The following is a 13914-nucleotide window of genomic DNA, read 5'->3' on the forward strand; positions in this document are numbered from 1 at the left end:
GGCCAAAATTCGGCTCTCCCCCCCCACCGCCTCTCACCTTCCATTCAATTCAATTCAATTCACTACATCATAGTTCAACACCTTGCAGCACCCCCTAGGCTCGGCACCCCATATGGGGGAACCAGTCATGTTGCCCTAAATCCCACTCTGAAATAGACATCTCAAGGACAATATAGTTGCATTAAGTTAGCGCTGCTTCCCTCCGCCCCATCAAAACCATTTGAAGCCTCTTCCTCAGTTCAGGTCCACATTTCCTTCGATCAAGACCAGCAGGCATTCGTTTTGTTTGCGTCCAGCTGTGAGTCAGGTTTGATTGTGTATTCGTGCCAAGAAAAATACATTAGGAACAAGAGAGAGAGAGAGCGCAATGAGTATGCTTTGAAAATCTCCTGTTGAGAATAGCTCAGAAGGGTTCCATGTTCTGTCAGGGGTCCTCCTGCTTTTCTCAGATGAACCTTGACTGTTGCACTGACTGCAGCAACTCTTTAACACATTGACATATCATACTTCAAAGAGGGCACCTATAATACTTAGTTAGGGCTGCCAGACGTCCGGATTTTCCAGGACATTACTGGGATTTGAAAGGCGGAATTGATGTCCGGGGGGGGGGGGATTTCCAAAGAGCAGTGTTTTTGGGGTGTCTTGGTTTTTACTTTTTGAAATATGGCAACCCTAACATAGTGAACCAGCTAAAGACTCAAGCCCAGAGATGGAAGGCACACCGTGAGAGTTTCCTGTAGAAATGTACACTTCTGTTAATGTGCTAAGTAAGTACAGGGATAAGTTAGATTCAATTCACATTTAAATGCAAAACTACCTTATTTGCACTTTACTAAAGCATATATGAACTGAAACACAACTGCCCTTCAGAATTTTCGCAGTTCACCAAATATTGCGGTGTAGTTCCCCACCCATGTAACGTGTACAAAAAGGCATAAACTAGGGTAAAAGGTGCATAAAAATGCTTATGTTGGTGAAAACTACAAAAATGCATCATATTGTTTTTATTCATTTTATTTCATGAAATTGATTGTAAAAAAACCCAAAACTTAGTCATATTACGCAAAATCGCTTTGCAAAAAAAGTGCATATTTCCCAAAAATTCTTTGCAAAAATTGTATATTAGGATAAATTTGCTGAAGAATTTTCTTGAAGCCTTAAGAAAAATACTTTGCAAACTGATATTGAAATATGGAGAACTGTACTTAACACTGGAAAAAATGAGAAGCCAGAATTGACAGTGTTAAAAAACTAATAAAAATTTACACACACACACACACACACAAACACACACACACACACACACACACACACATATATATATATATATATATATATATATACACAGTGGTACCCCGCAAGACGAACGCCTCGCGAGACCAAAAACTCGCAAAACGAAAGGTTTTTTCGTTTTCGAGTTGCCTCGCAAGACAAATTTCCCTATGGGCTTGCTTCGCAAAACGAAGCTTGCCCCGGGGACAGCGGGTCTTCTCTTTTGAAGCAAGGGGCTGCGGGGAGATCGCTTCTCCCCACCGCCCCTTGCTTCAAAAGAGGTCCGGGGGCAGCGGGAAGCGAAGCGCTTCTTCCCCGCTTCCCCCGGACGTCTTTTGCAGCAAGGGGCTGCAGGGAGATCGCTATCTCCCCGCAGCCCCTTGCTTCAAAAGAGGTCCGGGGGCAGCGGGAAGCGACGTGCTTCTTCCCCGCTGCCCCCGGACCTCTTTTGAAGCAAGGGGCTGCGGGGAGATCGCTTCTCCCGGTGCTCCGAAGCCGGGCAGGGGCAGGGGACACCTCCCGCCGCCGCGGGGACACCTTTTGAAGGCAGGCAGGGGGGGAGCAAAGACTTTCGCCCCCCCCCGCCCGCCTTCAGAAGAGGTCCAGGACCTCTTCTGAAGGCTGGCGGGGGGCAAAAGTCTTTGTCCCCCCTGCCTGCCTTCCCAGGGGCTTTTAAATCGCTCCGGACAGCGGAGAAGTCCTCCGCTGTCCGGGGCGATTTTAAAATGCCGCCCGCCAGCATTTTAAGATCGCCCGGACAGCGGAGAAGTCCTCCACTGTCCCGGTGTTTTTTAAAATGCTGGGGGTGGGAAGAAAAGCCCTTGCCCCCCCCCCAGCCTTCAGAAGAGGTCCGGGGACAGACTGTCCCCGGACCTGGTCTGAAGGCGGTTTCCCTAGGAACGCATTAATTGATTTTCAATGCATTCCTATGGGAAACCGTGCATCGCAAGACGAAAAAACCGCAAGACGAAGAGACTTGCGGAACGAATTAATTTCATCTTGCGAGGCACCACTGTATGTAAAAGTATGTTTAATTACTGTTGAAAATGATATGTTAAAAACTAATAAAAATTTATATATAAAAATTTATATATATAAAAAAGAGAAGCCAGAATTGACAGATCTACCCATCCCAAGTGCTAAGCTAATGCCAGCTGTGCCTGCCATACTGCTGAATCCACACCCAGTTAGTCATACTTTAGTTGCAACAAAATCAGTTTGAAATGCTAGTTGTGACTAACTTGTTCTGTTGATTTGATCTGGATAAGAAAAACCTTGATCTAGATAAAAAAACAGTGATATATACTCAGGCAGGAGTTTATACTATGTTTTGCAACACGAACTCTCTATGGGTGGTTATTTCCTTAGTGGTTCTTCTAATTTAATCATAATGTTAGGGAGCCTGCACGTATCATTTCCAAAATTCATAGTACTAGAGGGACAGGAAGACCCTCGTGAAACAGATACTTCTTGTTGAAGGGTTGTTGTTGTTTTTTCATCAATCAATCAATCTAACTTTCTGCTTTCTGCCCACTGCCATTGTTCACTTCAGTCCAAAGCTTGCAGGGTTCCATATGACATCAAAGCACTGGTGGCTGTGATCCTATAGTATGTCATGTCACCTGAGCCATTGATTAAGGTTTCCATATTCTGGGGATCAAGAGCCAGACACCCCACCCTACCATCAGGGCACTTCCCTCACCATCCCGCATCTCCATCGCTCATCCCTCCCTGCTGCTAACCCCTTCCTTGCCCACCTGTTCCCCCCTTCTTCCCTTCCCTCTTACCTTTGCTGTCTTCAGCCTCCTTCTCACGATGGGAGGCTGAGTGGCCCTGGGAAGGTCAAGCAAGGCCAAGTGACCGCCAGGAACAACACCAGGCCTAGCACGACCCCCAGCAAGCCGCTCCAGGCCACCCGATGTCTGCTTCCTGTTCTGGGGCCCCACAAAAAAAAACACAACACCACGAAAACAGAAACAGAAAACCCCCAAACCTGGACACTTAATGCAAAAATCTGCCCAGATGAGGGTGCTGGCCCCCAAAAACTGGATGTGTCTGGGAAATTCCCGACGTATGACAACCCTGGCATTGATTCTCTGATGTCATAGACAGCTGTGTAAATTTAGGGCCTGACAACTGACTCACTTGCAATAGGAAACAGAGGCATATTTGGAGAATCAAAGGCACCAAAAGAGGCAGAACAAACAGAAAAGAGGAAAGAAGAGGAAGAACAAAGCACTGGGTTCAAGAGGACTATTGGGGCAGGGATTCATATGAATACGGCAAGTGACTTCAGATCATGAATACGGCAAGTGACTGAAACAGATCAAGAAAAAACAGCACCCAAAGCCAAGTGGAAACAAAAGTTCTGAAATAAAGATTATCTCTGCCAGCTCCCTTCACACTCCTAGAATCTTACAGTTTATGGTGTGTTTGTTGTTTTCTAACACAATGTACCTACTGAGCTTGCAGTTTGAGGTTGAAAATCAGCACAATTTTTCTGTTGAAAACCCCACCCACCCCCTGCTGCTTTTGCTCCCGCTGGGGAAAAGATGTGGGTAGTTTTGACCTGAAGTTTGTGAATACATATCTGCCCAAGAAATAGCAGCATGGAACTTTTCACACAGGAGAGACATTTTTAACAGCCTTTCCGGTGGAGAGAATGGCTATTAAAAACAAGTCCTTCTCTGCAGAAGACTGACATTTCTAATAACTGCACCTGCCAATGTATCCCAGGGCTGGCCTGCAGAGGGGTTTTCTCTTTGGCTTTGAAAGTCAGCCAGGTTCTAATCTCTCAAGCCGCTTCTTATTCTCTCAGAGGCTGTGCTTGGAAAGAAAAAATATACCCTAGCAGGCTTGGTTGAGCTACATGCAAAAGTGCCAAGGTGACAGACATCACAGTGCGAGGTACCCAGTAATTATGAGTGCAATATGCTGCAAAGTAGGAGGCAGAGAAAGAGCTATTTTTGGGTACCACATCTTATGCATAAAAATGTGCCATTGTTATAATAACGAGAGCTGCTCATGTTTTCATTCTTCAGTGTCCAGCTTCTTCCTTATTGTCTCTAGAAGTTAAATTCCAGAGTGGGCGGTGGATAAATGTTGCGTCCAGTGGGCATCCGTGTTAATGCATGGACTTTACAGAAGAAGCAGTGAGACATGCAGACAAGAGTAAACTGGAAAAGAATGTGCAGCTATTTCAATTACCCGCATATGCATTGTGTTAATGTGGGGCATTAGACCTAGAGGGTTGCTTGAAAGGTTCTTTAGAAAAAGGTGACAGAGAGCTAGGGATGCCACCTGGCTATTTATCATTCATTGTTGTGGCTTGCCACCCAATCTCCAAGTGGTGCGAAATTCCAGACAAACACTCAGGGTTCATGTTTCCTTTTGGAATGAGGCACAGCAGAGACTGTGGTGTCTTTATGATATATGGTTTATTTACACATATATACAACCTGAGCCCACGATGGAGGGGTTCACAGCATAATCACCCAAAGAGGGCCCCATAGCTTGCAACCTTGGATTCAATAAGAAATCAAGCATCGCTCTGTCTCTCTGGCTTCTCAGCCTGCTACTTCCTTGCTTCTAGCTCACATCACTCCACTCTCAACTCTGGCCTTTGTCTTTCTAGATACCAGCCAGTTGAGGAAGGGGGCTCCACCCATTTTTCTCCTGGCACTGAGGCACTCCCTTTGTTTCCTTAATGGCCCATTACCCAAGCTACCACCTCCATTAGGAAGCTAGTCCGGCTATTCCAGGAATTTGAATCTTTGCTTAAATTTTCACAGTTGCTGGATCCAGGAATTAGAAGGGTCTAGGCATACAGCTTTCTCCACACACCAAACTCATAACATCATTAGTATCATCATCATCATCATCATCATCATCAATTATTTATACAGTGGTACCTCAGGTTAAGTACTTAATTCGTTCCGGAGGTCCGTTCTTAACCTGAAACTGTTCTTAACCTGAAGCACCACTTTAGCTAATGGGGCCGCCGGAGCACAATTTCTTTTCTCATCCTGAAGCAAAGTTCTTAACCTGAAGCACTATTTCTGGGTTAGCAGAGTCTGTAACCTGAAGCATATGTAACCTGAAGCGTATGTAACCCGAGGTACCACTGTATCTCCTCTCTAGAGACATTGGTGTAAATTGCAAAATATTAATAATCTTAAACAGAAGGAAAGTGCAGCTTGTTAAGGATGCTAAGGTTTATTTGGAGAAAGCGACTTGCTTTAAAGTACAGTACAGAGACACCCTTAATCTCAGGAAGTGGGGTATCTGTGTATCACATGGCGAATTTTCTCCCTTTGGGAATGAAACCTGACAACAAGGCTTCACTGTGCAGCCAGTAGGCTAGTATTCACTTTTGCAGGAGGTGGGGAGCTAATTGGCAACCGATAGAGAGCTTGGATTCCAGCTGCCAAGGTTGGGCTGGGAGAAAAGAGCCCAACAAACTCGTCAGCACAGTGGGGTTAATTGCTCCATTCCAAAGAGACGAAACGTTATTGAGTCCTCATATGACTCACCCTGAAGGCTCCCCTCTCCACTGCCTCACTGCAGGTTTTTCTTTGGGCTGAAGATTAGCTTGGAGAACCGAAACAAACAAGCAAGGTGTTGCAATTGTTTGAAATTACATCCCACCTTTTGGGGGGATTAAGAAGGCCCATAACCTTTAGAGTTGCCACTGGATGCCACAAAGATTTTGATGATGAATGACTTCACAGTTTCAAAGCCTGCTGTAAATGCTGTTCATTCACGGTAGATTCATCAAATTCTGCTAAGATCAGCAGGGGAAGAGACAACACAGCAGGAAAGGGAAGCCTTGCCCTGTCTTTCTTCTTGTTCTAGTACCGGTTAAAGGAGTTTTGACACCAGACAAATGACCTCTGATTCAATTTAAATTTTAATTGCAAATTAAAATCCCTCTATCTCTGCCCCTGCATTTTTCAACTGGCCCAAAATTGACGAGCTGCCCACCACGTAGGCTGCAAGGAAAGGCTGGTTTTCTCTTTCTCTGTACCAAATTTGGTGAAAATCTAGAGTGGCCAGTTAGGCTTCGCCAAAAAGAAGACAAAAGTGGGTGCCAATTTACATAAAATCTCTGTGTTAATTGATATGCATATATGCAAATGTAGTAATTCAGATAGCAGTCGAGTGCATCTAACCATAACTGGGTACCCTATGTGCCTGCTTAGTTGATTTGGCCTCTGCTCTGCCTCCTTTATAGCAGATGGACCTTGGAATGGAGAACTGCCCTTTGGCACCCTTACAGAGGACTGTCCTCTGTAAAGCAGGACACAAGGCTATCCAGTGGAAAACAAGTGTAGAGTGTTACCAGAAAAATCCGAGGGCTCCCTTGGACAAAAACAAAGACACCAACCAGGATAACTTGGAGCAAAACAGCAGCCTGTAGGCTTGGCCTTTATTGAACTGTTGCAACAGGGTATTCCCCTCACTCGCAGGAGAGAGGAAAGACCCAGAAAGATGGTGTGCAAGACCTTATAAAAACTTTTGAAATTCCCATCCTCCAGGTCAAGCCCACCCCCAGAAACATCATGCATACATTACAGAAGGGGTTGACATCATGCATACATTACAGAAAGGAGGGGTTGAGGGAGGAGTTGTGGTGGTAACCTGAGTGTCCTGTCACCTGGCTTTCCCCCTGCCCATGAGTCACTTCCAGGAGACAAAGGGGAGTTTGCAGTTTCCTGCCCCCAGAGGGAAGATCTGATTATTGTCCTTTGTTTCAGTCCATGCTGAATCCACTACCATATGCAAGTTCTTTGTCATTATGATTGTCTTCTGTCTGGGATTATCAGGGCTGACATAGCAACTGGGCAGGGCTCCTGTGGATGTGCTGGTATGCTGAAGGGATTATGGCTGACCAGAACCAAGGCACCCCCCTTTGATAGTCCTTGTCACATGGAGTAAAATAAATTCCTGCTACAAGAGTTGACAAAATGGATACAACTAAACAACAACAAAACTGGAGGGTATGCATTGCATCAGCCAAAAATGGAAGTCAATAAGCTCCAAGATTGGACTTTGTCTCCATTCCTAAGTGTTTAGGTGTGACGAAACTTTTCTAATATATTGCTTCTGTGTTGTCTTTGCTCTCCAGGGCAGAAGTGTGAACTCTGGCTTTGTGGGTGTGTCTTCACCTTGGCTGACATCTTGCTGGGAGCCACGCTGCATCGCCTCAAGTTTCTAGGACTCTCTAAGAAATACTGGGAAGATGGCAGTAGACCCAACCTACAGAACTTCTTTGAAAGGATACAAAAACGCTTTGCCTTCAGGAAAGTTTTGGGAGACATACACACCACCCTCCTCTCGGCAGTGGTACCCAATGCCTTTAGGCTGGTCAAGCGGAAACCACCATCCTTTTTCGGAGCCTCCTTCCTCATGGGATCTCTAGGGGGGATGGGGTATTTTGCGTATTGGTATCTAAAGAAAAAATACATCTAATGCAGGCGTGGTGTTTAGTTTGGTGTCTCTGTGCTGTGTGAAACCATGATGAATCTTCAGTAACTGTAATGAAATTTGAAACCAATATGAATAACTATACTGTTAATGTAACATTCCATAGTCTAGAAGTAGAAAAAACCTATACTGCAAGGAAAGCGAATCAACGACGACAACAAAAATTCAACTTGTACAATGCCTTTTTTTTTAGGTTTAAGTATTATACAACTGTAAACAGTGGTTGTGTTAATGCTTACACAACCGCTGTGGAGCAAAACTGCCCTCTAGCACAGGAAAGCGCCATTAGAAGAGAAGCAACAACACCCCCCAGCAACACAAAATGGAAAGACGGGGTTATCTTCTGCACCTTTACATTTTTTCCAATGTTTGTTGGCCACATAGCACATTTTTTCCCACAGGTGCGAATTGCGGGGACTTTTCTCTCCTAAGAGCTGTTGTGGTGTTGTGATGATGACATAGGCTTATTTTTTAACAAAACACAGAGATGCACACAACAGAAATAGAATGAACACAGTCAGACCACAGTAGTTTGTGAAGTTCTAGCTTAAGGTGGAAATGAATTATTTGTGTCTCTTTCTCTCTTTGTATACCATCATTTCCATTCAATCAAGCATTTTTAATCGACTTGCGCTTAGAATGTATCCACTTTCTACTTCTATATTTTTTTAATTTGCTTTTTTAATTGTTGACAGCCAGTGGGTTTCTTCTGATTGTAACCTTGATTTCACAGATGAATCTCTGTCTTACTGAGGTGTTTGCCTCGAGTTCCTTTCATGAATTTGCCAAGCATCGTTCACCCAAGGAGCCTTGCCGGACTCTAACAACAGGACTGTTTTCATAAGTTTCAAGCCATTTCCAAAGGATGTGTTTTCATTTCTTTCTTCCTTTCCCCCCCGCCATTCTTTCCTTGAGGAGCATTTTTTTTAAGTGACTTTTTTGCTGTGTATTTTCTTAGAAACACTTTGCACAGAAAATCACCTTTCTCACTTTCTTGTGCCTTTTGCATGTTGGAAAGAGTAATGAGCATCACTGCTACTCATGCTTAAAAACCCTCTGAGAACCTAAATAAACCATATGGGAGGAGTAATGGCTTTACATTTCTAAATGTGTTTAGCATCAGTTGACTCATTTCCCTGAGTAAATGTGTCTGCACACACTGTGCCTTTTTCTACTTTAATGTAGTCAGGGGTTGGCTTAGCCTCAGAATTTGCCATGATTTACTCCATGAATAGGAATTAGAGTTGTATCTTGGTTTTCGAACAGCTTAGTTCTCGAACGTTTTGGCTCCCAAAAGCCGCAAACCCAGAAGTGACTGTTCCGGCCTGCAAACTATTTTTGGAAGTTGAACATCTGACGGGGCTTCCGCAGCTTCCGATTGGCTGCTGGAGCTTCCTGCAGCCAATCAGAAGCCACGCTTTGGTTGCCGAACATTTTGGAAGTCAAACGGACTTCTGGAATGGATTCTGTTCGACTTCCAAGGTACGACTGTATTAACAAAGAGATGCGTGTTTTTTCCTCGACTTCAGTGCTCTTCCAGGCAATTATTAAGCATTCTTGTTGGTTTGCTTGCAGAAACCTTACACAGGGGTGTGATTGCATGGGGAATGCTCTCTACTGAGCATTCATTCTGTTCTGTTTGCAGGGCAGTTATATGACCATGAGCATTCACCCTGCATTCATCCCTAGTTGCTTGCAGAGTGCTTATACATGTTTCCCTTAATCATTCGTCCTTCCCCACTTTTCCATGCATTTCCATGGGTGACGTCCGTACCATACACTGAAAGCTCATTTATACCACTTTAACAGCCATGGCTCCCCCCACCCCTGCCCAAATCCTGGGAACCATAGTTTTCCCTTCACAGGGCGGCAGTTCCCAGTACTCTTAACCAACTATGGTTTCTGAGATTCTTTGTGGAAGCTAAGTGCTTTTAACATACGGTGTGGATGTGACCGTGTCAGCTCCCTCACTGCGAAAAGTCAGTTGCTGTTGTTTGTAGTGCCTTTGAGAACAGATGAACCACCAACCAGGGGCGTAGGATAGGGGGTGGGGGCGGAGCGCCCCAGGTGCCCTCACTGAGGGGGGTGACATTTGGTGCGCTGCACGCCTGCGACTCCCAAGCCTACCCCGAGCCATCAGGCATATGCTCCACCGCTGCCACCAAGATGTCAATCTTAGCATCTGAGAGGGTTTGTAGGGAAGGAAGTTGTCTTTTCCCCAGCTGGTGCCTCCCACCATTCCTCTACATCCAGCCAGTCCATAACAGCATGACAAGCTAGTTGACAAGCCAGCCATTGCATTGTTCCTCATTTCGCTAAAGATCTCTAGTCTTAGATTTCACACCTGCTGTTTCCCTCCAGGATATATTTACGAGAACATGTTGACACAAGCCTGAAAGGCAGATTTTCCAGAGTCATTTTGAATGAATTGTGAAGAAAAAAAGTAGGCCATTTTTTGCTAACGGTTTGTGTGGGTTGTGTCTCTCTCCTCCCACCAGCGATTGATAGAGACATTAACTGCATTTAAAACTTGCAAACCCTCCTACTGCTCTCCCCACAACCCCCTCTCCCAAATGCAAACCTTTGCGTGTGGAGGTCCCCAAGCCACCCCTCAAAATAATTCACAAATCACACATAATTTTTGTTTAAGGCTTTTGGCATAATTTCGCCACAACTTTATTAAAATACATAATCTGTGAGTGGTTGCTTAGGCATTGGTTATGACTATCTGTCCCCCCGCCTGGGACAGAACTGACTTTCCGAACTTCCTCGGAAGCCAGTGAAGGGAAAACAATATTGGGGATCAGTTGAGCTGAGTGACAGTCCCTCACCGCTCACCCAACCTGCTGCCCAAGGCTTGCCGGCCCTGGTCCCATTTCAGGGATTGGACGAAATCGTGGCAAGCCCCAGGATTCCTTTAATGGAATTCCCTTCCACACCACCATTGGAGGGGCAGGCCCAGCCTATCCTGACCCCTCCTCCACCAATTTTTATAACCAATGCCTAACCACAACCTTACAAGTTGTGACGAATTGCTAAGTAGGCAAAAACCAAATGGCACCAGTCAATCAGCCAAATGGACAAAATTCCTACTAGGCCCCTGCCCCAACGGCAGACGACCCCATGACAGGCATAGCAAGGTCAACCGGAACTCAGGGCGGGCGGGCGGGTGATCCGATATACTCAGCGAAAGAGAAAGCAAAAGCGGAGTGCTCCAATATTTAAAGCCTTTGGACCCACCCACCCAATTTGCCCCAGCAACCCAGTCATCCAATCATTGCTTCAGGCAATCACCATTTAACCTGCCTGGCAACAGAGGGTTGGCCTGGCAGACCCCACCGCAACACGTGCTCTCATTTCAGGGAGAACACACTTTGCAAAATTTATTTTTTTTAAAAAAATATATTTATTAATAATTTCAAAATTACAGAAAAGAAAGAAAAATTAAAAACAACACTACAATACATAGAAAAAAACAAGGGGGGGAGACATAAAAACCAATGCAACAATACAGCAAAAAGATAAAAAAGGAAGAAAAGACACAAATCCCATATTACATATCTTTAACTTCCATTTGCTTGTTTCATTGACCTCCTCACACCTCCCTTTTTGTATTCTAGTTTGATTGATTATTTCAGCAAATTCTTTCCATCTTTCTCAATTTTTACTAAATAATTTATCTTGACAATTTAACCTATTAATTAACTCAACAAATCCTTTCCATCCTTTCCCCATATTCTGTTATTCAAATTACCTTAAATTATTTAACCTTATCTTACCAAAAAATACTTTAGAGCTTAACGCTTAATACTCGATTATACATAACTCCTGATATCTTTTCTACTAGAGTCATATAGTTTCATTCCAACATTTTCCCTAATGTTCATTAATTTTAGGCTAATTCCCTAAAAAAAAAAAAAAAATCTTTATAAATTTTCTTCCAATCTTCATCCAACGTCTCTTCTTCCTGGTCTCGGGTCGTGTCAGTCCTTACTGTCCATTCCATCTAGTCCATCAACCTGGTAATCTTATGTCCGAGGCCCTTAAATCTCTTCCATGTCCCTTCTGCAGATCTTCTTCTTCTTGTTTATACTTGCACTTTTCCTTGTCTTTTGTTGGTCTCTTTCTTAGTTTCTTTCCTTTCTTGTTGGGGAGTAGGTCTCTGGGGGATTCCAACCCAAAATTATCTTTGTCTCCCTTCATCCAACCAGCCCATTCCCCAGAGTCCCACTCCCCACAATCATCAATGTAGTCCAAAAAATATTTAAAAACATATTTCGAGGTCTCTCCAAAGTTAAGAACCTCCTCAGCTCCAGACTCCCCCTGGCCGAATCCAACTTCAGTCTTCAAAGACAGCGGCTTATGCTCCTGTAGGGCCTCGGGTCTCTCCGTTTGTTTTATTTGAGGTGCAACCGCAACCTCCTCCATTATCTTCTGCACTTGCCCAATCAGTACAGGTTCCTGAGTTGGTCCCTGAATGGTTTCTGTATCAATATTCCCTGTATGTCCACAGTTATTAACCTCAACAGTCATCAAATCCATTTTCTCATTCATCAAATCCATCTTCTCATGCATCTGTTCCAGCAAGGCACTTGTCTTGCATAAAGCAAGCACCAAAACTTCCTCCCAGCTCATATGTAGTCAAGGTCAAAAAGGACTGGTCCCACGATCTTAATCTGACAGCTGTAGAGTCCTCAAGTAGATGCAGCAACAATTTAGCAAGCTCCCTCTAGAGGAGACAATTTCTATTTGTATCCATTTTTTTTAAGGCAAGTCCAACAAAGGAAAATTACTTTCATTTTTCAGATATTTTGTTTCTTTAGAATGCAGAAGGCAACATTGGAATCAATTTATTTCTCTTCTTTAGCTATCTGTCAAAGTATTCCATTCACAGTCAATGAACCTCTCCAAGAATTTCTGTCTCTGACACCCCGTTCCCAGGTTAGAGACGGTGGAAACTTATCTTTCTTCACTCCCTCTCCTGCAGGCATTAAACAAAGTCCCCCCCCCTTTCTCCTGCTTCCAAGGGGGTTTCAGTAATTATAAATGAAGGAAATTTAAACTTTTTTAACGACTTTCCAGACTTTAGCTTACAAGGTTTTTGCTTCAGTCTATGTACAAAAAGCAGAAGGCAGACTTCCTGTTTTGAACCTTCCCGCTTCGGTGCCAAATTGAGATATTTCTTGATCCAATTTTCCGTTTCTACTCACGGGTACTTCTTTTAAATCCAATCGTCCACAGGAAAAAGTCAGTGCTCTCCGGCAATGGCTGTGCGGCTTCACTCCGTGAAAGTAGCAATCAGTTCGCAGCACCGCACCGCTCACCCCACTTCACTCTGGAGCCCCAAAATGGGGTTCCCGGTGCGTAGGGTGCCCTGCCAAACCCCACGTTCCCAGGCTTCCTCCGCCTGGGATTTCTAGCGGGTCCTCACCTTCGCCGCTGTGGGAAGACCCAGTTTCCACAGAGCCAGTTCCTCCAGTCGGAGGAACTCCGCCATTCGCCGATGGCGCTAACCCGGAAGTCCTCACTTTGCAAAATTTATTGAAGTTCTTTTAATTAGCTGGGAGAAGAATGGTTGCTCAACAGTTACAGCACATGCACTGAATGCAAAAAGTCCTAGGTTTATTCTCTGGCATCTCTGGGTAGGGCTGCCAAAAATGCTGGGGCCCACTGCAAGTTAGTGTAGACAAAACTCAGCCAGGTGGTCTGACTCAGCTTTGTATAAATTATAGGTGCTTTCTCCATTGCAACCTCCCCACCCACCCATATTTGGTATAGTTTTCTGTTCTTCACTCCAGGATTCAGGCAAACTGCTGCAGCAGATCCCTGAATCATCCTTAGCCTCATCTGAACTTGCGCTCCTCCCTGCTTTGCCTTCCAACTTCAGTGCCAGCTTCCATTTGCAATGTTATTGCCATATTCTGACCCTCGCAGACAACCTCACTTCCGGGAGCAGGTGCTTAATTTGATCTTCTTTGCACTTCCTGCCCCATCTGGAGGGCTGCCCAACTGAGTACCAGGGCTCTGAATACCAATTAGCTCCTGGTTTTTCTTTGGCCCTCCTGAATGCTAGGCCAGCTTCAGCCTGCCTTTGTTCTTCAGTTAGCTGCGTGTTAGTTGTGTGATTGGTGAGATGTGCAAGAAAGCTACTTAAGG

General features: G+C 44.6%; 1 protein-coding gene and 1 long non-coding RNA gene across 2 annotated transcripts in view; one reads left to right on the top strand and one right to left on the bottom strand.

Moving 5' to 3' along the window:
- The window catches only part of GDAP1L1 (ganglioside induced differentiation associated protein 1 like 1), a 46892-nt gene extending 38022 nt beyond the window's left edge, over positions 1-8870 (top strand). The window contains exon 6 of the mRNA XM_081196576.1: positions 7400-8870. Coding sequence (XP_081052702.1) covers positions 7400-7743 — 344 coding nt within the window. The 3' untranslated portion in view covers positions 7744-8870. The remainder of the gene's footprint in view (positions 1-7399) is intronic.
- On the bottom strand, positions 177-3564 carry LOC308587799. The gene is made up of 2 exons (XR_014008527.1): positions 3060-3564; positions 177-296 (listed from the first exon to the last, which is right to left on the bottom strand). It is a non-coding gene; the product is annotated as an uncharacterized lncRNA (long non-coding RNA).
- Positions 8871-13914: the final 5044 nt, after the last annotated feature.

This window comes from Podarcis bocagei, assembly GCF_964188305.1.
Source record: "Podarcis bocagei genome assembly, chromosome: 5".
NCBI lineage: Eukaryota > Metazoa > Chordata > Lepidosauria > Squamata > Lacertidae > Podarcis > Podarcis bocagei.